This window comes from Neomonachus schauinslandi, chromosome 14 (genome assembly GCF_002201575.2).
Source record: "Neomonachus schauinslandi chromosome 14, ASM220157v2, whole genome shotgun sequence".
NCBI classification, from domain to species: domain Eukaryota; kingdom Metazoa; phylum Chordata; class Mammalia; order Carnivora; family Phocidae; genus Neomonachus; species Neomonachus schauinslandi.
Genome location: NC_058416.1, coordinates 66,743,963 through 66,771,801, shown reverse-complemented (window position 1 = coordinate 66,771,801; position 27,839 = coordinate 66,743,963). Strand labels below are relative to the sequence as shown.

Sequence of the window (27,839 nt, the reverse complement as noted above, 5' to 3'; positions counted from 1 at the left end):
TTGTGTGTCTGGAAGGCCCAGTCCAGCCCGGGCCAGACCACACCCGACCCTCTCTTGGCTTAGCACCCCAGCCTCCATCCCCCACTTCCCCAAGCACAGTGGAGAGAGGCCTGTGACAACACAACAGCACCCACAGCAGTTCACTGCTGGATGGCCCACGGAGCACAGACAACAGGCCCCACCTGTCCAAGAGTTAAAATGATCTTATTGGTAAGACTGGACATGAACAAGAGTTGCTGTGTTAGAGCGTGGGCACTACTGGTAACTTTTTCCTTCCCCTTCCAAACTCCCTGCAGCATGTTTATGTCAGTTGTAGAATGTCAACATCGGTTTGGGACAGCATAAAAAGTGCCTAGTGGGAAAGTGGGGCACTGGCCTCACCTTCCGTGTCCTCTTACCTGACCCTAATGGGGGCACCTGTGCCAACCTGCAGGCCATGCAGCCTCACCAGCTGCTAAGGCCAGCTAGGGGAGGCAGGCGAGGAACACAGGGCTGGGATAGGCCATCGCCAGCATGAAGGGCTCTGGCCACATCTACACGTGAACCCCTGAGCCTCGTCTCTCCCAGCCAGGGCCTGTGCAGACACATCCTAGGGAGGGGTCATTGCCAACCCTAGCTACCCCTCCCAGCCCACCCAGAGAGGGGGAATGGGGCAGAGGTTTAGAGTGAAGACTAACCCTGGGCAAATTCCCGCCCCTCTCTGAATCTCAGGTTCCTCACCTGTAACATGGGAAGAGCCGCGGGGCTGTTTCCTAGGTTGGCTGGGAGGACAAAAGGAGTTCAAACAGTGCCTGGCACAGGGCTGCTGAGCATGGGTCTGGGTTGTTGTTGTTGTTGTTGTTATTGTTTGGCAAGCCCTGGCCAGGGTGGGAGAGCTCTCAAAACCCATGGCCAGCCGCCCAGCCGCAGCCCTAGAGCGGCACTGCGGACATGCAGCCTGCCCGAGCTCTCCTGCGAGCCGGGCGTGGGGCTCTGCCCACTGGTTTCCACAAAGGGGGCCTGGGGGCCCCATGAGAGCTGGGCATGCCCCGGGGTTGGATCAGGGCCCCCTGCCCAAAAAAGGGGGCACTTTTTCCTAAAGGCCTGATGTAATTCAGACTAAAAAGAAAACACATTGGTGACATTTAGGATCCAAAGACTTTTTTAGTAACTATGTAGCAAGAAAAAAAAATACGGCACTCACGTCACGGACGTGGCTTTCCCACACTGGGCCACGGGGGTCACAACAACGACAAGTGTCACTGAGTGCACACTGTACTCCAGGCACCGTGCGAGCACCTTCCTGAGCCGCCTCATTTCATCCTCACAACCCCCGGAGTGAGCCTCGGGATCGCTCCCACCCTACAGGGAGCACAGAGGCCCAGAGAGATGCGTAACTTGCCCAACTGAGGTCCCAGAGCAGCAGGTGGAGGAGGGAGGACAGGAGCCAGGCCCAACCTGGGCCACTCAGGAGCCCATGTTCTTCAGACTGCCTAGCCTGGCACATGTCACCAAAGCAGTTCTAACGCTCAGAGCTACGTCTTCATACCTCTTTCCTCTGTGGTCCCCTGAATGTCTTTACCAGTCGGTCCTGCTTGGGAACTGGGAACGGGCAGCTTCTTCTCCATGTAGAGCTTCCGGGAGCCCTCCAATGAGCTGGCAGGCTCATTAAAGAAGTCCTGCGTTGAGCTGGAGTCTGAGAGTGCCACGGCCGTGCTGTCCTGACTGCGCTCTGAAGGGAAAAGGAGGGACAGAGGGCAGCAGCATGAATCTACACCAGCTCCAACATGGACAGGCCTCCCCAGGGTGAGTGTCCTGGTGACTGCCCTGCAGAGCAGATGGTCTGAGCACAGCCACTACGACCCTGTTGAGCCCGACCCGTGCCGGAGGCCACTAAGCCACTCACCAAAGGCACCAATCTTCACGGTCAACCTTGTGGGGTTTCCCCAAATGGTGGGGTTCTGGTAAATGGTTAACAACTGGCTCTCAGGGTGGGGGGGGAAACCCGCGTTTGTAGCATTTACTCATTCCTGTGGTGTAAATACTCCCACCATGGCCAATTTCAGGCTACCAGCCAACATGATCTTGCTGAAGGTGGAGCTGGAAAGAGATGCACAGTAGTACACCATTCTATAGCTTTTCTACCACACAGAGACAAGAGGCATAAGCAACTGAAGCAGGTCAGAGTCCTGCAGACATTTTTAGCTGGTTGCTATAGGCCAAGTGCAGTCTAGAGTGAGAGCCGCGATCCCTGGGAGACACAGACACAAGGGAAGTTGCTACCCACGTGTTCGCTCCTCTCCTTGGACCTCCACATGTGCTCATGAGAAAGATGAGGGGCAGTGCAGGAAGAGAGACTGAAGGAAACCTTCCGGCGGTGCACGCCTGGAGAGGAGGCGTGTTTGTTGCTACAGGAAAGGAAGGAAGCGCTGATGGGACCTTTTGGCCCTGGGGAACAAAACCCTTAAGCCAGCGGGGAGAGAGAGCAAATCTTGTTGCCTCCAGGGTACAGGTGAGGACCCACTGCAGCTGTGAGAAGGGAAAAGAAACACCTCCCGAGGGAGGGGCAGGAAATACCATTTAGGGCCCAAACATCTGAGGTCTCCCTCCACTAGGGGAAGAAAAGCCCCACTCCTGAGATGAAGGGACACAGTCTGCCTAAGTCTGAGGCTGGACAGAGACAACAGAGAACCAGCCTTGCCCCTATGCCAGCCTAGCAAGCACAAGTAACAGGCAAAGCAGTCTATCACAGGAAAAGGGGCAAAAACATGGAGAGAGACCCTCCCTGAGGTGTACACAAAAGGCCTAAGGCTGAAGGTGGGGATGGAACATTGAGAAAACGTTCTGGCAAATCAGCTCTGCTGTAAGCATAAGGTAAGATCATGGACATTGGAAACCAGTGGTACACTAAAAACAAAAAAACCCAACCCCAGCTCAACTTCTGACTAGCCTAACTCCCCCTCCTAACAGCCTAGAAACAGGAGAGAGAAGCCCATTCCAGGCATAAATACAACTTATTTCAGTTTCTTCTGTCCTACACATAATATCTGATATTCAATATAAAAATAAGGCACACACACACAAAAGAACATTGTCAAAAGAGAAAATTATCAACAGAACTAGGCTCAGAGGTGAGCCAGATGTTGGAACTACCTGATGGGAAATTGAAAAGTAACTAAGATCAGGGTCACCTGGCTGGCTCAGTTGGAAGAGCATGCGACTCTTGATTTTGGGGTTGAGTTCAAGCCCCACATCGGGTGTAGAGATTACTAAATAAATATACTTTAAAAAAACAACTAAGATGAATATGATTTATAAATGTGATTAGTATGTTAAAGGTTCTGGTAGAAAAGGTGGACACATGCATGAACAGAGGGGGAGTTTGGGGAGTGAGATGGAAACTATGAGCAAGAGTCAAATAAAGATGCTGTAAATAAAAGACACAACAGCAGAGACGAAGAATGCCTTTGTCAAGCTTCTCAGCATACCTGACACAGTTGAGGGGAAAAATAACCAAAACTTGAAGACAGAGCAGTAGAAATCATCCAAACTGAAGAGGGAGAATCGGGGGGAAATCAGAACAGAGCAGCCAAGAGCACCCAAGTGATCTAACATACTAATCAGAATCCTGGAGGGAAATGGGACGGACACATGTCTGAATAAATATTTAAAGAGATAATGACTGAGAATTTTCCAAAAGTAATGAAAGACATCAAATCACTAAGAATCTCAGAGAACACCAAGCAGGGCAAAGACTCCTCCACACATATTTAAAAAGCAAACAAACAAAAACATCAACAACAAACCACACCTAGAGGTCTCATATTCAAACTGCTGAAAACCAAAGACAGAGAGGAAATCTCGAAGGCAGAGAAAGACACATCATATATAGAGGAACAACGTTAAGAACTACAGCACACTTCTCATCAGAAACCATGCAAGTCAGACAACATCTTTTTTTTTTTTTTTTTTTAAAGATTTTATTTATTTATTTGAGAGAGAGAGAACACATGAGAGGGGATAGGGTCAGAGGACGAAGCAGACTCCCTGCCGAGCAGGGAGCCCGATGCGGGACTCGATCCAGGGACTCCAGGATCATGACCTGAGCCGAAGGCAGTTGCTTAACCAACTGAGCCACCCATGCGCCCCAGACAACATCTTTAAAGTGCTGAAAGAAAAAAAAAAAAGTCAACCCCAGGGGCACCTGGCTGGCTCAGTCAGAAGAGCATGTGACTCTTGGTCTCAGGCTTGGGAGTTCAAGCCGCATGTGGGGTGTTGAGACGACTTAAATTTAAAAAAAAAAAAAAAAAAAAATCAATCCCAAATTCTATATCCAGTGAAAATATCTCTCAAAAATGCAGGAGAAATAAAGACTTTTTCAGACAAACAAAAGCTGAGAGGAATCCTTACCATGAAATCTGAGTTACAAGGAATGTTAAAGAAAGTTCTTCAGGTAGAATGAATTGAAACCTGACAGAAATTTGGATCAACATAAAGAAATGAAGTTCCTCAGAAATGGTTAAAGTAACAATAGAAAAGACATTCTTTTTCCTCACGTGTAGTTCCTCTAAAGTATTCCTGTCTACTGTCTAAAGCAAAACTAGTGGCAGCCTATTGTGAGTTTATAGTTTATGTAAAAGTAAAAGGAATGAAAATAAGGGTACAAGAAATGGGAGTTTCCTTCAGTGCACTTGAGTAGTATAATATCACTTGAAGGTGGACTATGATCACTTACACATGTATATATTGTTAAGCCTAAGGCAGTCATTTTTATTTTATTTTATTTATTTATTTATTTTTTTTAAGATTTTATTTATTTGAGAGAGAGGATGAGAGGAGAGAGAGAGCACATGAGAGGGGGGAGGGTCAGAGGGAGAAGCAGACTCCCTGCTGAGCAGGGAGCCCGATGCGGGACTCGATCCGGGGACTCCAGGATCATGACCTGAGCCGAAGGCAGTCGCTTAACCAACTGAGCCACCCAGGCACCCAGGCAGTCATTTTTAAAAGAGATATAAATAATAAACCAATAATAAAAGACAAAACACAACCTTAAAAAATAAAACTTTGTCTCCAACTTTGTGTATCTGAAAGAGGAAGCTCAGTGAAATAGGAATCAAGAGAGCCAAGTTCAAGTCCCTCTCATGCCACTCCCTAGTTGTGTGACCTTGAACAGGTTAAGCCCTTGCCCACCTATGAGTTGCAACTACATATCCTCTGAGAGAGGTCAATGGTATACCAGCATATGGGGACACAGGGAGAGAGGCAAACATGGCCCCCAGGACCCTCCAATCCTTTGCTCAACTAACTCAAATACTGGGGGCCCCCTAGGAGGGCAGAAGTGAGCAGCCTGGTGGGCAAAAAACTTGCAACAAAACGTGAAGTTGTTTCAACAAAATCAAAGGCCTGGACTCTGGGAGAGCCAGGCTGCCTCAGTTCAAATCCTGCTCAGTCACTTTTTAGGTTGGAGAGCCTATGCAATTGCCATAATTTCTTTACATTTTAGTTTCCTCCTGTGTAAAACTGCGAGATATACAAATGCCCACTTTGTAGAATTGTTATGAGGATTAGATACGTTAATACATGGAAAGTGCTTGAAACGGCCTGATACACCGTAAGTGTTGACAAAATATCACCTTGATTATCAGTATTATTATTTCAGAGAACCTGGATTGATTTTTTTTTCCAGTAATGTCTCAAACTTGACGTTAGAGATTTTGTTCTGAATGGGCAAAGGGTTCTGCATATGCCAGGCTGAAGATCACACCTGAGCAGCATCATGTGGATGGGGTGGTAATCGCTTCTTATTGACATGACAGCGTTGTCCAAAGTGGTCCTGCCTGCACAGAGAAACATGGAATCAGGCCTGTGCTTCCAAAGGCAGCTCTGCTGCTCCACCCCCTTCACCCATGTCTGATCAGAGACCAGGGTTTGGAGACAGCGACCTGTCAGGCAGCCTCACAGTGCCTGCCATAGCCCTTCCTCCTTAGCTGCCTATGGGCAGTAGAAGTGTATATGAGACCCTTCAGCACCCAACACAGAAGCTCTGTGTCTCACTAATGCGGGAGCAGGGACCTGGCTGGACCCCTCTGTCTCACACTCAGTGAGGGGCTCTTCCCTGACCTGCAAAGCCAGACCCCAAGGCTCTGTGAGCACCGAATGGGGATTCCTGGCAGGCCTGCAGCCCTCCTGAGGGTCCCAAACCCAAGTCCCCAGTGTGAGGGGATCACTTCTCCGAGAGAAATTGCAGGGACAGCCCATTTGCTGTCTCTGTGGGAAGGAGACCCTTGGCTCCGGAGCCCACACAGGGTCACTTGCAGGAGCTCAGGACCCAGGAGTCTCAGACCCACATTCCAGATCTGCCACTTGGGCTGCTCCAGGTCTCCCAACATATTTATCACTGCTCTCCCTGCTCTGTCCCCAACACACAAATAGGATCCCCACAGGGGCCTGGCCTAGTGCCTGGCACTCAGGCGTGACAGCCCAGTGACCCATCCCGCCCTGCAGCATTTGCTCTGGCCCCGACAAAGAGAACACCATGGCTCGGACAAGATGGCAGGCCACGCTCCTGCAGTGAAGAAGTCCTTCTGAAAGTCAGGCCAGGGCAGGCGCTTCTCGCCAGCATCCAGAGCAGCTGTAGTCACTGCACGGCTGAGCAGCACATCGTGTGGCAAGCATCTGGGAAGCGAGCCTAGCCGGGAGGGTCTCACGAGAACTGGCACGCTGCCTGATGAGCTCACGCACTCACAAGCTGTTGGGCTTTGGGCCTAAAGAATCACTAATTTGCTGGAATCCCAGTTGTGATTATTACAAAAACCACGAATTGGCTTAAGCAAGCGGATATTTACTCCCAACATGCTAATACCCTCTTGATGCTGCCTCCTGAGGGAACCTCTAATGCACCGGAGCGAGCAGGGAAGGCAGCAGACTGCCCTAAGAGTGGCGTGGGCAAGACAGAGTAGCATCAGGCTTCACGGGGGGCTGCTCCCCTGGGAGCAAAAATCAGCAGGTGGGGCCTCTGCTGAGACTTTAAAAACAACACCCACAGCAACAACAGCCACAGCCAAGGAGCAGGACACATGTAAGCTGAGGGACTGCGACCAGGCCTCCCGTTTTGAGGCTCTCAGACATACGCACGAGAACCCAGAACAGCGCACCCTCTGAAAGGGTGGAGAGCAAAACCTAACATCAGCCCTGGGGGACACCATGGTGATTCTAGACAAGCCCTCGTCCCAGGGGTGATCGAGAGCACCTAAGGACCCCTGAGGAAGGCCGATGCTGGAGGGAAGTGACAGGGAATGGAAGCCGCACCCCCACCACCACTGTCGGGTGGCGCCCCCTGTAGGCGGGCTGCTGGGTCAGAGCTGGAGAGGCGGGAGCTCTGCACACTGAGGTGCCCTGGCTGGAGCTGGGACCCCCTCCTTACCAGACCTGTAAAGCAAGGGGGTGGGGGGTGCTTGCCAAGGTTCCTGCCCACCGCTGCCTGAGAGAGGTACGTGTCTGGGAAACAGAGGACAAGCACATCACTACAAATGAGAGCCCAGGGCCAAGTTTCTCTCCAATCCTCTCGGAGAGGGTTGGCACAAAGCTATTTAAAATCATCCTGATTTTGGGGCGCCTGGGTGGCTCAGTTGGTTAAGCGACTGCCTTCGGCTCAGGTCATGATCCTGGAGTCCCGGGATCGAGTCCCGCATCGGGCTCCCTGCTCGGCAGGGAGTCTGCTTCTCCCTCTGACCCTCCCCCATCTCATGTGCTCTCTCTCTCTCTCTCTCTGTCAAATAAATAAATAAATAAAATCTTTTTTAAAAATAAATAAATAAATAAATAAAATCATCCTGATTTTGAATACTAGGAAGCGGCCTACACCAAGGTCTTACACCAAGAAGCAAGTCAGATTAAAAGAAAACTAAGTTCATTTCTTTTACATCACCAGAGGGATGAAAAACTCTTAAAGAATGACTGTCACTGGGCAGACGATGCCTCTGGGCAAGGCCCAAACCACCCTGAGTATGTCCTGCCTGCCTCCTGGCCAGCCCAATTCAGCACAGGCTCAAGCCGCACTGTGCACGGCATGGATGCTAGCACTGTGCCCTGAGAAAGGGGCATGGGGAGCCCATAGGTGTCTGTGGGGGCAGGGAGGCACTTCTGGCTTAAAGAGCACACAGCTTCCCTCCAGGCCTGGCTATAGTCCCACCTTTTCCTCAAAGTGGTCTATGGATATCACATTCCTTTTCTGGGACACTGTGGGCCAAGGGTCCAAATGAGCTGACATCCGGCTTTGTGTAAGTGTGCACTAATGGCATGGGGTGCTTCCTCCCCATCCTCTGGGCACCACAGGACACTCCCAGGGTGCTGGCCTGTGCTGATGCTCAGAGAATAACCAGGTGGGGCTGCTGGCGCTTGGCGGGCAAAGGCTGCCAAGCCGCGGGGCAGCGGCCCTCCCCCCTCTCACCTGCCTGCTGGAGCAGAGCCAGAAGGGGAGAGCAGAGGCAAGCAGAACTGGCTGCCTTCCTGCCTCTGCCACCACCTGGAGGTCCTGCAGATTGGCCTGGGCTGGGGGTTTTCCTGGCCTCCTGGTCCTGAGCCAGAGCAGGAGACAGATGGAAAGCTCTTCTGCATAGGAGAGACCGACTCAGCTGAAGAGCCAGGCTTCCTACAGGACTGAGTGGAGAGGGCCTTCCAGGTAAGCATGTACCTGAAATGGGACCCCAGGGACTGCCCACAGCCCAGGATCCTGATTTCCTTAAGGAGCTGCCTAGAGATCAACAGGAAAGAAGACACACTAGTGGACAGACTGGACAGGCTGGCTCTGCTCTTCTTCAGAATGTTCTTTTAAAAGTCTGCCCACACAAAACCTGTTCACACTAATTAATATTTGTGGCAAAATTATAAATATTTCCCTCTCTTACTGTTAATCACTGATATGTTCCACATCTCTGCCTCTAGGCCACCCTAGCCCCTCCCTGGAATCCTTAGAGGGATGTTCATCTGCCAGCCAACTGCTGATGACACCCTTCACTTCTGAGGTGGGACGTGCAGAGCCAACTGCAAGGAACGGCAGCTGGGGACACAGAGGGAAAGGGATCTGGCTTGGTGACAAAGAGGCTGTCCGTTCCATTGAGTGTGAGAGCAGACTGCATTCTGAGGATTTTTTTGGTTCAAGTTTGACTCAGTTCAAATCCCTTGAACATTCTCAGGATTTCCAGGCCAACCTAAAAGAGCTCTTTGCTTACAAGACACATGTTTCCTAGTACATTTTCTCCACTTGCTCCAGCAGTTAAGACTAGAAACAGCTCACAACCATTTATTCCATCAGCTCAGTTCAATGAAAGTTTGTGGGAAAAGGCATGGTTATACCATCAAAATCTGCAGCAACTTTGACTAGTGAACTATGAAAAGATCACAAATGCTCTGCCAAGTAGAAAGCAACAGGTTTCTAAGAACAGTAAACTTGAGTGGAATCAATATTTTGACAAATCTCTCAAATGGACTAACTCTGCCCCAGTGGGTCCCCGATGACCACCAGGAAAGAACACATCCATTGGAAACTAGGCTAGCTGTGTGGGAGGGGGGCCCTCTGGCAGGCCAAGGAGCCTGGACAGACACCCAAGAGAAGAGAGATACCAGATACACGAGGACCCCTGAAAAAGAGGCAGACACACAGAGGCAGCAGGCGGGCACAAGAGTATCACTGCGGCCAGTGGTCAGACAGCAGTGCCACCCCTCTGGGCCCCCCATGCTCAGAGTTGGGAGAAGACTTGGCCTTGTGTGCACTGCTCACCATGTGACCCTCACCATGCATCACTCTGTCACACTGTGCCTAGAGCAAAGAGTCCTTGTGCCCCTATCTCGGACCAGCTGGTTTCCCAAGCTGGTTTTCCCAAGCTCTCTCCCTGCAAGGTCTCTCTTCCTCCCACCCCAATCACCTCAGTATCCAAACATGGTAGGGCTCTCCAACCTCCATGTCTTTGCTCCCACTGTCCCTCACCTGAAATGGCCCTGCAGGCCTCTCTGGAGGGCTATCTCCTTCAGGAAGTCCTCCCAACCCACTAGGCCCCACAGCCAGCTCATGGCACTCCCTCCTGGCACCAACCACTGCCCCAGGACACCACCTAGGGACACATAGACCCAACCAGCCAGCAGGGATCAGGGTGCCCCCCTCCTGGCTTTCCTCATGGGGCTCTGTTCCATGCCCAGCACACAGCAGGCACTCAACATATGCCATGACCAGCTTCAGCCTGGAGAGGTTTCTTGGAAGGTAAGAATGGAGAAGAGAACAAAGGTGACTGGCTCTGCCCTCTGACAGTCTCCCTCCCTGCCCCAACATCAGTCCCCCCGCCCCCCGCTGCAGGGGCACATGCAGGGCCACCTAAGCTCCACTCTGAGCCTCTCCCACGTTGAAAACGTCTGTTCATGGAATGTAGCTTGCCCACCGTGAGCTGACTTCTCCCCCGCCCTGGGAAGGGAGGCTGGCGCGGACTGATGCCACACGCAGCCCCCTGCCCTGAGCCTGGACACCACGGACTGCACACAGGGCTCTGAGGGCCCACCTCAGAGCGTCTTGGCTACTGTGCACGATGTGCATTTTTACACACTTGTCCTTGTGAAGATAGCTTGGTATCTTAGAGTCTGTCGCCTTTGTTACGTTTTTAAAGCCGGAAAGAGCAAAGCGATGGAAATATAGGACTAAGCCACCTGCCAGGCAGACAGGCAGTGGGAGGAGGCCACCACTGCATCTGGCCAGAACTGAGAACATGGGCTGTGGGTAGAAGCCAAGCACATCAAACACACACTCTCCAAATCACAGGACCAGCAGATGTGGAGGAGCTCCTGGTCACAGGGGGAGCAGGGAGCCGGACTGAGGACTAAGCATGCGGTCTGCGCTGTCCCCTGAAGCGAGCCGTGACAGTGCAAGCAGAAAGACAAAGCCTGGAGAACAGAGTGTGGTCAGGGTTAGGGGCAGCACGGGCAATATTGGTGGAGGCAGTGTGGGTGAGCAGGCGAGGATGAGCACAGATGGGACACGACACAAACAGTGACAGCATGGTGGGTGAGGACAGATGGTCACATGGGAGCTTGCATAGGGCACCCTAGGCTCCCATATGGCCTACACCCTACAGCCTGGGGCTCAGGGCAGGCTCTGTTCGTGCTGTAAGTGGGGTCAGATGGGCATCCTGCAACCCTGAACAACAGCCTCCATGGCTCCCACTCTTCTGACCCCCGGCTTGTTCTCTCTTCCCACCCTTCACAGTAAACACTGACACCCCCCCAGATCTTGGCTAAGCTTTGCCTCCTCAGGAAGGCCTCCCACCCACCAAGGCCAGGCCAGGTCTCTTAGGGGGGTTTCAGTTGCACCCTGACCCTTAGCTGATTCACAGCTTCACACTTGCCTCCCCCAAGCACCTGCAGCAGGAACCAGGATTGTTCCACGCACCCAGCACAATGCTGATGGGCACTGGATGGGCATGGCCATGGGCTGGCTGAAGAACCCCACAGAAGGCTCAGCCTCAGATTGACCACAGGGCAAAGCCTCTGCTCTCTGAGGCCCTTTGTGGCTCTGAGATTCTCAGGTGACAATGGAGCATGGCAGGCAGACAGCAAGGGTCTTGGCAGTCCAACAGAGCCACTATGCACACATCCCAAAGGCTGGCTGAGCTGGGCGAAGCTATGGACCAAGGTGTCCTGTTAACAACCCTGCTCCCTGGGCCCTGCTACTGACACACCTCCAACAAGCAAAGCAGGGAAATGCACACAGATCCAGTCTCCATCAGGTCAGCAAATACAGGACCTTCCCAGTGTTAGCCTTCTCTGGCCTGGGGTGGAAGGAGACTCAGACCCCAATTCTCCCTTGGCTCCACCCCAGCTAGGTGGGCAGCCCTAGATGAGCGCCCAATTGCCCTCAGCTCGGCTTCCTCCTGGGAAACCGGACACATGGCCAAGCCCGCAGGGCAGCTGGGAGAATGGGACCCCAGGCACCTCTCCCAGAGTCCAGCCCAGAGCAAACATACACTGCTGTGTGGTGGGGCCCTGTTACTCACACACACGCTCACATACTCCATGCCAGAGAGGGGTTACAGAATTTGTTCAGAAATCTCATTATGCTATGTTTGAACATGTGTAAACAGCAATGACTGGGAGCCTCTTGAGGGTCAGAATGTATTCCCTATGTGATTTCCTTTTCCTGGTCAGGAAGTGTTAACGCTAAGGATTTCAGGACTTTGGACAAGTCCCAAGATGGCAGGGAGAAATAAGGCAGCCAGGGAGGAGGGGGTCAGGCACGGTTGCCAATAGTGGCAGCCATGACTTAGTTCATCCTCTGTCTCGGTCTCTCTCTCAGCTTAGCCAAAGGGCCCCTCTTCAGGTCAGCTGTGGGCACCCTCCCAGCCGCCCTGAGAAGGGCTGGCTTTCACACCTGACCATGGTGAAGTCTCAGAGCAACTAAAGGGCCAGTACCAAGGGTTTTTAGCCAGAGCTGTGGACAGGCTGTAGCAAGCTCCCAACGCTAGTGTAGGATGGCACAAGGGTGCAGGTGGGGCCAGTCCAGACAGCAAATCTGGGTCCCACTAAGAAGCCATTATGAAATGTTGTGAAGCTATTTTTCTAAATCTCTTTTAAAGATTTACACCCAAATAAGAATTGACCCCAGCTGATTTCTGATTTTGAAGCACAGGTATACAAAAGTAGAAGGGCAGCTCGGAGGCAGGGTATCCTAACTGTCCCCAAGGGAAGTCCTAATGCCTGGCTCCCTGTCTAGTTGGTAACAAGTTAGCCTCTGACAGGCTTCAGGGTGCATGAGACTTGGGCCCAGAAAGCCGGAGGCCCAGGTCTACTCGGGGGCTATTGCTTCCAAGGACACCGCCTGCCCCTCTTTTGAGGCCACACCACTGGCCTGAGAGAGACAGGGGGCAAACCAAGGATGACTGGCCCCAGACCCAGGCTCCTCCCGCTGTGTGGTGCTGCATGGCCCTTGTGCCAACTCTGGTGGCTGGGGGTTGACTGTGTCTAGGATGTGGTTACAATTTGTGCACACCTTCCTTTAACACCCATGACAAGAACATTACTCCCATTCTCCAGGTGAGGAAACAGGCTCAGAGGGAAGTCCCTTACCCATGGTGGCCAAGCAAGGTAGTAGTGGGGCTGGGATTGAAATGCAGATCCCCCTGACTCTAAGGCCTGCTCTGCCCTGGCCTCCCTGTCTGAGCTCGAGTGGGTCCCTGAACTGCTTCTCTTGGTCAGTACCAGGGCTAGAAGCACCCACCAGCCTTCCTGTAGAAAGGCTCAGCTATGGCCTAGAGTGAGCACTAATGCCCCATGCTACCACAAGGGAGGCTGGTCTCAGGCTGAGGAGTTGTATGGAAAGTGGGAGGCCACACGTTCTCCTCCTAGGGCTAGTTAGCCAGCCCTGGCTGGGTCACGGGAGGCAGGAGCAGAGGTGGGCAGGCCTTGAGGCTACCAGCATATCCCCTGACACGAGCAGTCCACTGCTCCGGCCAGAGCCAGGGCCTTTCCCTAGGAGCTATTATAACGGCTGAAAGGGCCACTTTAACATTCTAAGAGCGTGGCTATTTTAGGGCCGAAACATTTTCCTGTTGCAGACACTGCTTTCTTTCTGCGGTGAGGAGGGCAGGAATTCTGAAAGCACTATGCAGCCAGGCCTGTGTGGAGCACAACAGGGCTAGTTCAGAGCTTCCTGGCACACTGGGCTGGGACTGGGTGAAGGTATACCATGGTTCCACATCATTGACAGAAATCACTTTGAAAAAAATATTTTTTTTTACCATCATTGAAAAATGGACAACCACTAAAATGATATTTGAGCTTGTATGTATGGCTCCGTCTGCAAACTTCCAGAACAAATAACCATTATGTTGGCACTCAGGCCATGTCAAACCAGTGCCTGCCCCCCACGCTCTGCTTCCCTACAGCTCCACGTGCATGGGACAGCTGGGCAGCGGTGCCAGGTGGCATCACGGCCCCTCCCTGCCTCCCTTCCTCTCTGCTCCCGGGGTGTGCCCACACCAGGGGAGCCACTTTCAGCTCTAGGGGCTCCTGCTACCCAGGCCCTGCAACCCCAGCTCAGCTCGAACCTGCAGGGCTGGGAGGGGTGCCGGCCACAGGCCTGTGTACAGCCACGAGAGGCACTCCTTTCTCACAAAAGCTGACATGAGGTTCAATTGTCACAGGAGTACCTGGCAGAAACTAACTTGCAGAGCAGATTGATAAAAGGTGGGGAACAGGGAAGTTTTCCTGTTGAACTCGGGTTAAGCAAGCAGGAGCAGGACCTTGCTCAGGCTGCGTGCGGGACTGAATTGGCCCTCTGGGGCACAGGGAGGTGACGCAGTCATGCAGCACGCACTCACTCAGCTCTACACTGGTCTCCCCACACATTCCCCGCAGGCCAAGCAGGACCCAGGAGGGGGCGCTGCAAGTCTCCTCTCCTCTCAGATCACCAAATCCCAGCCCGCCCACTCTCCCTCAGTGCTTCCCTGACCCTGCTCTCACACCCCTCTCACACCAGCTCTGGGACCCCATGCCATGGGGGAGGGGTGTCCCACGCCTTGGGGAAGGCAGGGCAAGGCCTGTTTCCCCACAGCCTGATGCGATCATTGACTTGTGAATGAGGGCCTATGCGCCTGTCGGCATTGTCACTGCCCCCCCCAGGGCTCCACTTTAACACCCTCTCAGGCCACTGATTTGGCTCATTCCAGCAAAGACTTTATCACAGCCTAGCGCTGTAAAGGTGAGGAGAACATGAAGAAATCAAGCTATGAGGTCAGCATGCGAGCCTCCTAATGTTAGTAAGAAATGTGGTTCAAAGGTCGCCACCTGCCCTATCCCACGTGGGACGGCCTCCTTCGTGGTCGCAGCGGATTCCCACCACCCCCGTCTGGACTCCCAGGGGTGACAGACTCAGCCTTTCCACGGCTGTCAGAAGGACATGCCGTAATAATGCAGGCACGATGCCAGCATCACTGGGCTGACTGCACAGAGGCCACTCCAGGCAGCCTGCAGACCCCGACAGCTAGTCCACAGAGTCTCAGAGAGGCAAGGTGCCTTAGCCTGTCCTGCCCCTTCCCAGCCCCCAGGTGGGCTAGCAGGTGGCAACCCTGAGCATGTTTTGGAAGCACAGAATCACCGTGAGGCCATGAGGTTAATGAACAGCCGCAACATTGCCCGTGTCACCCCAGACCCAGCACCCCCCCTCACCAAAACAAAGCGAATTGTCACCCGAAGCACCCTCCCCCGTGATTGGCGTGCCGCCCTGGGCTGGCAGTAGGGAGAACAGGGACTGTACCGTCCGGCGTCGCCTGCTGGTGGGGTTTTTTACATTTGACGTAATCGTGGTCAATCGGAGTAGCTGTGTAAGGTGGGGATGTCAGACCTGGGCCAGAGGAGGAGGGGAGGGAGGCTCCGGGGCCCGGCAGTGTCCCAGCTGAAGAGTGGGAGTCCTCGTCCACCAGGCAGGCCTTCTCTCTGTGGGAAGATGGTTGGGGTGCAGGTCAGAATCTCTACATCCCACCGAAACGGGACATGTGCTGGTCTGAAACAGTGCCCTTCTTGACTGCTGGACCCCATGCCACCTTAAAGTGCCTCCTCGGGCCTCCTCTGCCCTCCTAGGGCCCACTGCTCCCACACACCTCAGATGACATGCCCCTCTGGCTGGTGGTCCAAGGTGCTGAAGGAGCTGCCCCTATGGCACCCACTTGGGCTCTGGCCCCCAATTGGCCACTGTCCAACCATCTCAGGCCCCAGGCCCCAGAGAGACTACAGGGGAGCTGACAAGCCCTTCCTCAGAAGCACCCACCCCAGGTCCCCTCCATGCCAAGTCAGGACCCTTCCATGTGATGCCTGAGGCCTAACAGATTTAATCCCCAACAAGATGCAGACAGAGAAAACATCTGGATTTACTGAAAGCTCCCATGTATATAAGGATATCTGCTACAACACTGTTGAGCAAAAAAGTTAGAAACACCTGAAATGTTCCATCAAAATGGCTATAGAAAACATGATGCACCCATGCTAAGTAATAATACATAGCCACAGACTGCTGAGAGCCACTAGAAAGAATGGAGTGAGCAGGGTACTATCTCTATGGATGGGGTCCCAGACCCCTTGTCAGGGGAGAAGTAAACTCTAGAATAGTACCTTCAGTAGTTTGTTTTTATAAAATAAAAGAAACTCTATAACTGTACGTGTAAATGTAAGTGTGTGTAAATGCACAGATAATTATTTGAGAAAATAAACCATGAAGAGTGGCTAATTCTGGGGACGAGAAGGGATTTATCACATTTTAGCCTATATATTGCCAGAATTTTCCACAACTAGAATATATTCATGTATTATTTGTATAATTTAATTTTTCTTAAAGATTTATTTATTTGAGAGAGAGAGTGAGAGAGAAAGCATGAGTGGGGGGAGGGGCAGAGAGAGGAGAAGCAGACTCCCCACTGAGCAGGGAACCTGACATGGAGCTCAATCCTGGGACTCTGGGATCATGACCTGAGCCAAAGGCAGATGCTTAACCGACTAAAACACCCAGATGCCCCTATAATTTAATAATTTTTTAAAAAGATTTATTTATTTGAGAGAGAGAGGGAGAGCAAGCATGTGCATGAGCGAGGGGGAGGAACAGAGGGAGAGGGAGAGAATCCCAAGCAGACTCCCCGCTGAGCGTGGAGCCCAACACGGGGCTCAATCCCATGACCCTGGGATCATGACCTGAGCCGAAATCAAATCGGACACTTAACTGAATGAGGTACCCAGGTGCCCCAATAATTTTTTCTTAAAGAGTTACGATCAATAAAAGAGAACATCATTATACGAGGGGGCCCTTTGTGACTAAAAAGTATACACCTATAATTTCTAGGGCACACCACACCCACCTGGGTGACCTGCCACATGCATGCCCATCTCTCCCATAAGACAATGGGCCTCAAGGACAGAGCCTGGGCGCAGGTCTCTCTGGCACTTGGCTGAGCCCTGCACAGTGCCCAGCCAGGTAGGGGCACAGAGGTGAGGCAAGCTGAGCTGAAGCTCCAAGATGTGGATACCGGGGCAAAAGAAGTCTGGGCCACAATCAAGGGGAGGCCCAGGGGTCCTCCCTGGCCCAGTGAAGGGACCACACCATGGCCCTAGCATCCCCACGCTCTCTGGCACCACAGGAAGAGCCTCCAATGCCCCTCTCTGCTTCTTGGAAGAACAGGCAGCACACAGGCCCTAACAAGGCCCCACTCTTGGGAGAGGCTGTGGAAAAGGACCCAGGAGTAAGAGCCTGAAACGTGAAAACTGCTTTCCTACAGTGTTCTGCACGGGACAGAGCTGTGTCCCAGTGGGGAGAAGGAAGGAGCTGGCTTCTCCCTAGGACCTGCCCCTGAGAGTGGGGTGGCACTGAGCATGGCCCCAGTGCGAGGTGACCTGGAATTGCACACTCTGCCTCTCCTTCTCAGTTTCAACAGAAGTAACTCAGACTAGCAACCAGGAGTCTCCAGATGAGTTACAGAGGCTCAATGAGCTCTAATTTACTCAGCAGCAACGTCCCCTGAATGCCACTTTGTGGTAAATGAGCCATCAGGGTACATATGGGGTAAGCTGCTGGGTGAAAGCATGCTACTCACTTCTCTGAAGCTTTGGGCGTATTCTTCTCCTCGCCCCTGGCAAAGGGTCCTTCTGCAGCCTCCTTCATGAAGTTGACCAGGACCTCTGCACTGACCCCAGAGTCGGACTTCCCCAGGAGCTTTAAGATGGAAGCATGGAGCCGGAAGTACACCTAGGAGAATGATACTCGGGTGTGAGCAGCCCTCCCAGTTGCTAAGGTTCATTCCACAGGCCAGTCAGCCACATTGGAAAAGAGCCCCTGACCAAGGAGACAGGCCACCACACACTGCCTTTTTTCACTCACTTTTAAACCAGCCAACCTATAAGTCATTCAAAGCAAGCTCTGACAATTAAAATGGACACGAACTCTCAGGGGTCCAGCTTAAATTTTTAGCCAGTAACACAGGCAAGTGGTGGTAAGACAATGAGAGTAACAACCCTCAACCCCGCTCACTGGGCACCTCCTCCTACCACAGCCCCTACCACCCTCTGTGGGCCTCTCTCCTGGCACCCATAAAAAGGGAGCCTCCACACCTGTCTCCCACTGCACTTCAGACTCCCTGAAGTGAAGAACAGCTGACTTCTGTTTGTGTGCCCGCAGCTGGACCAGCCAGGTACCATAGGCCTGGAAAAGCTTGCCCCGGGGGTGCAGGATGGGTAGGAGGCACGCTGCACCATTCAGGTCCTGTGCTTTTCTTCATTTCCTTGAGTCCTCACCGAAATCCTCTATTTACAAATGTGTGAGGTAAGTTGCCCAAAGCCCCAAAGCCCCACAGCCAGCAAAGCCCAGGGCCAGGTTAAACTCAGGTCCCCCCTGCCCTCTACTTCTCCCAAGTGTACACCGCATCACACACAGGCACCTCCACAGTGACCTGGCCTGACCTTCGCACCCAGAGGTGGGTGCAATGGGGGCTCCCGCCTTTGGCACAGACTCCCACAGATGGCACAAAGGATGTCACCAAGACTGGGATCCCCTGTGGCTGCAGACCCTGATTAACCAGCCTCCCCTCACCCAGAGGTGGTTCTCAAGAGACGCTGCCAAGGACCCACCCAGGTGAGATGCCAGGTGGTCCACCCGGGCAGCACTCTCAAGGGGGCATCCTAGACAGAGGCGCCCGCACCCAGAGCCCCTCCACCTCTAGCCCACCTGTGGCCCTCAGAGTGATTAGCCCACCAAGTCCATCTTCAGCCGCAGAAAACCTCTGAGGCCCCCACACACGTGCGGGTGGCTCCTCCTGGAGAAGCGCAGAGTATTTCAACTGGCAAAGTTTAACCAAGTGGCAGGTTCAGTATTCTGACTGAAGGTTCAATAGCAAAGGTGAATTTTCACCAGGGCAGGGGTAAAGTCTTAAGAGAAATGTCATTTTTAAAGCAGCTGAGTGCTCATTCTCCTGAGAGCCAGCACAGTGCACTAGGCCTCAGTTCCTCACCTCAAAGTCCCAGGGCCCCACAGGGATACCATCCTGCCTGCTCAATGGTTCCATTAGGCAGCAGAAGCCAAATGTCAAAGAAACAGCATGGAGGAAAACCCAGTTGTCGTTTTCCTGGGGGCTGGACCACCTCCCTACACCAGAGATGCTGCACAGGGGTCCTGGGCTCAGGAGAGCCGGCCCTAACTGCCCTTCTCTTCCGCTGCTGACTTAGGGCAAGTCACACCAGCTCTCTGGGTCTCAGCCTCCTTAGCCCCAAAGTGGAAGTCCCTCCAGGGACAGGCCCGTGAGCCTGAGTGGAAAGCACAAAAGAGCTGTGATAGGAAGGACATGGGACCTGGGGCTGGGAATGACAGCAACCTGGAAGCTGCCGAAGACGGACATGCTCAGTATGAAACTGCGCTTCCACATTTCACCATGAACCCTATGCATGTGGCCCCCAGACAGTTGCTGCCAACCACTCAGCATGAACCATTTTTCCAAGGCAAATTTATAAAAATGAGACTTTTTTGCTTGCTCACACAATTAGCAAATATTAAAAAGAGGGAAACCATGGTTGAGGGAAAACAGACATGCTCATAGATCAGTATAACCTTTCAGGGCAATAAGAAACTGTGGATGCAACATTAAAAGACCCTTGGAAATACTCCCATAAGTGCTCCCTGACATGCAGGCCAGCCCCTGTCTGCACCCTGTTGAGGAAGAAGTGGAAAAGAAGGCCAAACCCATGAAGGAGGGACTGGACAAATAAATGGATATCCAGCCAGACTGGAGGGCCCAGGGGCAGGGAAGGAAGCCCACAACACCTTGCACTACATCTTGTCTGGTGAAAAATGCCAGGTGCAAAATGATAAAATGTTACTGTGTATCTATACGTTAATAGGGGGAAAATCTAGAACGATAAGGACATGCCCAAACTGTTAACAGGGATTATTGGGTTGGGGGGCTAGGATCACCAGGGACTTTAGTTTTTCATTTTAAACACTTGTGAATGTTGGATTCTTATATATTTTTTAACCATGAATATGTGTTAATTTTATAATCAGAAAAAAAAACATCAAGGCAGACAAGGCATAATAAGCAAGCAGATTCTGCCCCAAACTCCAAAAAGCTTGCCTGGCACAGGGGACCAGCAGGGGCTGGGCACGCAGCCTCAGAAAGGGCAAAGCTAACGTGCTCAGGAAGCAGAGAGGTCTGGGTCAGGCCAAGCATACATGGATCCTCACCCGTGCACTCGGTTTCCTCCCTACAAAATGTGCTGATTGCAGTCTCCCAGCCTGCCTCCCAGCACTGCCCTGAGCATCGGAGGAGAGCATGGTGTGAAGTGCTCCAGAAATCATAAAAGCAAATCTGAGCAGTGAACAACTGCTCTTCTCTTGAGGAGCAGCACAAGACCCCAAGTCTGGGGCCAAGAGAGCAGGCAGCCCCCCTCCCTCTCGCCCCGGTCCTGTCCTGCCAAGCTGGGTGCTCTGGGCTCAGCCTGTGCCCTCGCCGGGAACAAGGGCACCAGGGAACGCTGTGCCGCATCAACGTCCTCACTGAATCAGGTTCCGGCAACCTGCACGTGCTAAGGAGGAAAGGCACTCCTTAGAAAGAACTCACTCCCCCAGAAAGGATGGTAAGCACCCCTTCGAAGAGAGAGGAAAGGCTGCTTTAATTTCATTGCACACAGAGCTGCTGAACACAGAGAAGTTTCCAACAGGCTGCATGGGAGTCACTGGGACCTCATGCCCCATCCCCAGGGAGACAGGGAGACCGGCCCGCCCCTGCCCTGCTTCCCCGCCCGGGGCCGGCACGGTGTCACCTCCAGGGCCTCCATGGCTAGCTCAGGCGGGTTGTGGTAGTGGATCTTCTTGGGGTAGCGCGCGGCCTCCTCGTGCAGGTAGTGGCCGGCCTGTCGGTAGTGCAGCAGGTACACAGTGGGTGGCTGCTGCTGCTTCTCAGCAACCTTGCCCAGCATGTAGTGGATGAGCCACTCCTCCTCGTCACCGTCGCCCTCGCAGCGGGCCGCGGACGTGAAACAGTGCCTGGCTGTCTCCAGCATGCTGTCGCGCCGGCCCTCCATCTGGAATGAGAGCGCGAGACCAGGCTGGGCCAGGCCCAGGGCCCGAAACTGCACAGGCCCATGCCTTATCCTTCGGGAGGCCCTGCTGTCTTCTTTGCAAAGCTACAATCCTCTCAATGAGCCTGACACACAGAAGTGCCATCACCATTTCATAGCTGGGGACACTGAGTGTGGAGAGGCCATGGGACCCGTGCGAGGCACACCTCAAGTAAGGCACAGAGCTGGACTGAAACCTCTCCTCATGTCAACCCCAGTGTCCTTTCTTTTACCGTTGCCCTGCAGGATCTGCCCCACACAGTTCAGGAGTTTATGAAGTACCTCCTGATCCCCTTCTACAGGTCCCAACGGTGACCCTCACTACGGCTGCAGTGAGGTTCTCTGCCTGGGAGGAGGAGCCAGCACGAGGCCAGGGCTGCCAGGAGAACCAGGCCAACAGCAGCTCTGCTGTGTCGGTCTGAGAATGCCAAGAGCCAGCACCAATGTTCTGATGAGCGCTTCGTTCTCTCCCGCGCTCACTAGGGTGGGAAAGCAGAGCTGGACAGGGTGTGCACCCAACACCCAGCAACACAGCACTGGAGAGGGTACCACGGGACTTCCCACCCTGTCCTCTGCACCCTTCCAGAGGGACCCGGGGTGCTTATAAAATGGCAGATTCCTGAGCCCCATCCAACACCCATGGCCTTGGAGCTGTGCCTCCAGCCACCCTCTCGCACACTGAAGGGTGGAAACAGCTAGGACAGAGGATCAGCTTCTAAGATGCTTTCCAACTCAGAGGATCACTTTTCCCAGGCCCTGTATAAGGGCTACGGGCCAGCACCTAGGTGCTATCCACGTGGAATGTCAGCCATCACGTGCCCACGTCCCTTCATCCCAGAGCTCCTGGGCTAGGACCTGGAATGAAGACTGCCTGTGTGGGGCTAGAGGGGCTGCTGTTCCCAGAAGCCCAGGTCTCTGGCCCCTCATCTCCATGGCCCTAGCTCGACAGCAGGGAAGCGGCGACCTCTTCTAGTCTCGTCTCGGGGCCCAGAGGCAGGGAGAGGCTGCAGGCGCTAAGCTCTGGCAAGGGCGCTGCCTGCCGCGTACGGGAGGAGTACCCATGCCCCACTGAGCACAGGAAAGCTACTCTACGAATGTTTATCCAGCGGGCACTGAGCTATGGGAATCTCCTGCAGCAATGGCCCTGGGGCCGGCACAAAGAACCCCAGTGCTCCATCAAACACGTCTTGGGAAAGAAAATTACCACCTAGGAATCAAGACACCATCAATGGGTGAGATACGATAGGAAGAATCACAGTGGAGAGCCAGGACACAGCACAAGCCAAGTGACCCCATCGTACCCCTCCAAAATAGGATTCTGTAGCAGATCTATGTAAGCAAAAGGCAGCCACTTCACTGGAGTCCTGTTCTGACTGCTCTGTAGCCATGTAGCCTCAACCAAGTCACTAGCCCGTTGCCCACCCAGCTCTGCCACTGAGGCTCATAAAGCCACCTACTGAGAAAGGAAGGGCAACTGTGAAGCGCCCCATCTGGTCTGGTACCACACAGATCCCCACCAAGAGGCCAAGCCCCTCCCTCCCCCACATAAAACACATGCTGCCAGTGTCCCTGTCCTCAGTAGGTGAGGCGGTCACAACACTTCAGACAGGAACAGAAGGGAGAGCCACTGAGGGTCCGCCATGTTCCAGAGCTCTGCCAGACACCTCACACCACCTGTAAGGACAGGTGCAGCGAGATGTGCCCCTGCCGCTGTGGCACCTCATTCACCTCGTGGCCAGGGTGCCTGGCCCAGGGCCGGCCCATGAGAAGGGCTAAGGGGATGTCAGTTCTCACCATACTGCCACACAGGAGAAACGGTCAGCCTTCTTACAACCAAAACCACAGCAGGGACATCAAGTTCCTCCCTCAGGCCACACAGCTAGAAGGCTCTGGCTCCAAAGCCTCTGCCCTCGCCTGAGAATTGACAAGGGAAACCACTGGTTTTCCTGTAACACACCCCTTTGGCAAGTCTGCAGGCAGAAGCTAAAGTGCACAGCTATCAACATGTGTCCTACAGCTCATCTGATCAGACACAATAAACCCAAACCGCTCTAGCAACCAAGGGGCTGTGTCCCCATGACATACTTCAGGGTAGGAAACTGCCTTACCTAGAGGAGGAAAAAAAAAACAGGAGGCACAGGGCAGCCCTGCGAGGCAGTTTTCACCCTGGGCAACAATGCAAAACCTCCTTCCTTCCCTGCCTACTGGGACACCGGCACGCCTGGTGGATTTCCATCTCTCTCCTACCACCCCCAACACTCTGGCAAGATGGCCTGGGAGTCCAGTTTCAGGCCCTGAACTACCTGGGCCACTGGCTTCCAGAGGATCAGAATGGAGTTCAGCCACAGAGGCCACGAACTATGCAAGAGAAAGAATAGGCAAGGGGAAGAGGTGTGCAGGGAGTCAACCTGGGTCTCCTGTCTGTCGCCCACTTTCTGCCTTCCCTGCCCCTTCCTGGGGGAGCCAAAAGTTCCCTCCTCTTGGGGAGCTCTACAAACAAAACCTTCAAGTACCAATGGCAGAAAGGGCACTCTGATTTCTCATCATATTTACTTCCTGGAAAACCTCTATTCTGCTAAATCCTACTGGGCTTCACTGGTGGAGGATTAGAGAAAGAATCCCAAGGTCCGTGCCCCACCCACCCCAGCGAGTCCCAGCAGAGGGTAACAGTGTTCCTGGTACTACCAGGGACTTAGTTCCAAGCCTGCTCAGCCCTGGGCCCACTACACTAGAAACAGAATGGAGCAAGGGGCCTCTGCGTAGGGATGTCACAATGAAAGAGGGTTGCATGGCGTGAGGAGAACTCAACAACATGGTGCTGAATGAAAAGGAAGCTCAACGCCATACACAGCATGACAGCATTTAGGCTAGAAGAAAAGAACAGGTAAATAACGGCATTCTTTCCAGGAGTACATGTATACATAAGAAAGAGTGTTTGTTTAAAGTCTGGAAAGATACAAGCCTAACTCTAAGTTGCTCTGAAGCAGGGACTAGAAGGGGGGGTGGGGGATGGGGAGGAGCCAAAAAGATTTTATCTTTGTCCTACTGTGGCAGTTGTTTTAAAGAAGGTGTTTCTTCTATGAGTGAAGAGTGGTTTCTATAATGGAGGCGATGGTTAAAACAAGGGCCAGGCTGCTCTGCTCTCGCCCATTTTCTTCCAGGGTTTGGCCTTGTCACAGAACCCAATACCTGTCCTTGCCCCGTGGCCACACTACCCTTCCTGCCACCACCTTTGTCCTCTGCCACTGGTGCCAGGCTCGTCCATGGGATACCATGTCTAATCCACCCAGGGAGCCTGCGCAAGGGCAGCTTCTGACTGTGAGTCCCTGATGGGGCCTTTTAACAAGCTCCCCACTCCCCCCGAAAGGTTCTGATGCCCAGTCATGTGGGGGAGCTACTGTTCTCACTGGCCCGTAGGGTTCATGCACTCTGGGCAGAGACAGAGAGAGGGACAACCTTAGGGCCGAGGTGCCCAGAGTCCGGCCCCCTGAGACAACCCTCTGGGTGCACGGGCGGTGGCATGCAGAGCTCATGGGAAGAAGGTGAAGTCACTGGCATTCCTCAAACAACACCCTGAGGTAGAGCCCCAGGTCGCCCTTGCCAAGTGTGGGTGACATGTGGAGACCAGGAAATGTGTGGAGAGAAAAGAGGATTTCAGCCTTTTTGTGGCTTTCTCAAAGTGTACCGTACAGCACTCCAATGTCCGGCAGGACCTCGTGTGTCAACTCCGAGGCCCCCACGGCAGTCACGACAGCATGGGAACGTTCGGATTCCACTCGTGCTCTTCTAGCATAGTCCCCCAGCCCTTTCACTGACACCCATCCCCACCCAGCTCACTCCCTTCATTCTGTGGCCAGTCTCTTGCTGATTTCTATACCTAGTCTGATGGTATAATGCAGATCTACTGCAAAGGTAAATGGCAAATTTTGCAAAAGATGTGGGATTTCATGAAGTTGATGAAAGTAATGTGGACAGGGGCGCCAGGGTGGCTCAGATGGTCAAGCGTCTGCCTTCGGCTCGGGTCATGATCCCAGAGTCCTGGGATCGAGCCCCACATCGGGCTCCTGACTCAGCGGGGAGTCTGCTTCTTCCTCTCCCTCTGCCTCTCCCACTGCTCATGCTCTCTCTCTATCTCTGTGTCTCAAATGAATAAATAAACTCTTTAAAAAAAAAAAAAGAAAGAAAGAAAGTAAGGTGGACAAAGCCTTTATACATGAGCACCAGGCACATTTAACATGGTTGACAATCACCCAAAGGGAGGACAACTGGTCAAGGAAAAGACCATAAGACACTCTTCTAAGGCACAAAGACATCAGAGAATCCTGTGAGAGGGAAGTAGCCCTCGAATATTTCTGCAAAGGTAGCTGCGTAAATTTATGCTGCTGAGGTGAAGGGGCATCATAGCATGCTAGCATAAAACTGTTGGAAAATTAAGCTCCCCCCAAGCCAACCAAACTCAGTCATTCCTGGTTCATTTGAAGAATTAACACATCCTTGCAATTATCACCAAAGTCCTAGTAAGGTAAGATTTAGGAGTTAATTTCATCATTCTTTAATTACTAAGATAAAGTCCCAATCACACCTTGTAGGCACTGTTCACTAGGATAACTGAGTCCCATTGTGAGTAGATTCGCTTTGTGACTCTTTGCTAGAGCTGATTGCCCTCAAACAGCAGCTCCTCCCCCTCACACCCCTGCTAGTGGGTAGGGATGTCGCCCAGGTACAAAAGGGGCCACTGCGGGAGGGTGACATTTATGTCATTATTACATTCCCACTTACGCTTTTCCATACCAATTGAATTTTTAACGCTAAGGACACCTCACTTCTATATAAAATCAGTAAAAGCAACAAAGAGCTGTTACCTCCTTGCACAAGGCTAGGACTTCCCCTACTTAGCACAATGTGGGAAGGTCAGGGTCATCACGAGGCCAAGCACTCTGGAAGCCTGTGACCTGCCTCTGAAGGGTCGCAGGGGCCGGGGGTAGGGAGCTGGGCATGACAACGGAGGCCTAATCTCAAGGACGAAGGGGCTGTCAGGACGGCCCCACTGACCAGGCTGCTCTCACTGAGTTCCCATAACAATCCAATGGCAGCATTAACAAGGCCATTATCTTGTTTGGATTTTGACCACATATGATCACTACAAGAAACAGTCCCCTTCAGCACTCTGCTCTCCTAGAAACCCTTCTGGACCATGGCATCTTATTGCCACATCAGCCTTAAACATGTCGGTGGGACTCCTTCACTTCCAAGTCAAGGAGGCAAGGGTGCCCTGCTCAACAGACACCTCAGGCTAGACACCCAGCGACTTGCACTAGGGGAACCCCCTAACAAGACGGACTTCAAAATTCCCAACACAGTGTCAAAAATTTTACAAGGACTCAGGAAGTTCCTTTGAAGGAACAGGGAAGAGACACAACTACTTCTGGTGGCCAACACCCCTCCCCTGCTTCTCCACTGCCGGGAAACTGATGGCTGACCAGCTAGATCACAAGAGCCTGGCCCTAAATTCACCCACACCAGACTAGGTGTCTAAAGACCAAGGACCAAGCTGTCACTGACCACAGTATGGTTTCAGTCTCATGAGGAGAATCATCTGTGAGCTCCCAGCAGGGTTGTGAGGACAAGTGCAAGGAATGGATAGGACAGAACTTTGCCACCTGAGGGCACTTTAGTCAGATAGCAGGATGGCAGCTCCTCTGCAGAGCCCCGCCTCACCTGCTGCACGAGCTCAGGGGGCAGCTCAGCTCTCCACTGCTTCAGCTGGCGTGAGGCGAAGGAGTGCAAGGCATAGGACATGGTACCATACTCGATCCACAGGGACAGGTTGGAGCTGTCAATTTCCAGGGCCCGCCGGAAGCAGTTCAGGACAGGCGTGGCATGCTTCCAGATGGGCCCATCACTCTTCAGCTCATTGGAGTTCAGCTTGTCCTGAATGCGACTGGCCCGGGCCAGAGCCATGCCTGCCCAGGAATCAAACCTGTGGTCACGACAAAAGCACCAGTAAACACACCACTGCCCTTACAGCACTGCAGACATGATAGCCTGCAGGGCGGTGACCCCGGGGATTTGTGGGAGCCCGTCTCCCAGGCCAGGGCCCAGAGCCTAGCTCCACCACCCAGTGACACCATGTCTCTGAGCTATGAAATATGGCTAAGAAAACCCACCTCAGTGGGGTATCTGGGTGGCTCAGTTGGTTAAGCATCTGCCTTCGGCTCGGGTCATGATCCAGGAGTCCCAGGATCGAACCCCACATCGGGCTCCCAGCTAGGCAGGGAGTCTGCTTCTCCCTCTGCCCCTCCCCGTGCTCCTTCTCTCTCTCCCTCACTCACTCTCTCTCAAGTAAATAAATAATAAAAATCTGAAAGAAAAAAAAAAGAAAACCCACCTCAAGAGAGCAGAGCTGCTGGGACACCACAAGACATGTATCTTAGGTCATCCAGCACCTCACAGGTACTCAGTAAGTGTTCTAAGAGGATCCCCACCAACTCGAGCCCAAATTGTGCTCGCCAGCATTGTGGGCTCTTGGACTCTGCTCCCTTTTGCTTCCTTGCTTGGAAGGCTTACCTATAGAATGTCTCTGATGGAAAGGAAAAGGGATGCTTTACAAAGCACTGCCCATCCAAGGTGATAGGGAGGCTCCCATCTTGCTGCCACCTCACCTAACCCCTCACTGGTAGCACCTGGCATCAACACATTCACTGACCAAAAGCATGGGGCAGCCAAGACCCCAAAAA

At 53.0% G+C, this 27,839-nt stretch overlaps 1 protein-coding gene across 1 annotated transcript in view; it reads right to left on the bottom strand.

The window, feature by feature from the left end:
• The window catches only part of CABIN1 (calcineurin binding protein 1), a 155,512-nt gene that overhangs the window by 65,093 nt on the left and 62,580 nt on the right, over positions 1–27,839 (bottom strand). Inside the window, 5 exon segments of the mRNA XM_044921054.1 lie at positions 1,529–1,711; positions 15,272–15,450; positions 17,592–17,743; positions 20,806–21,066; positions 26,821–27,082. Coding sequence (XP_044776989.1) covers positions 1,529–1,711; positions 15,272–15,450; positions 17,592–17,743; positions 20,806–21,066; positions 26,821–27,082 — 1,037 coding nt within the window.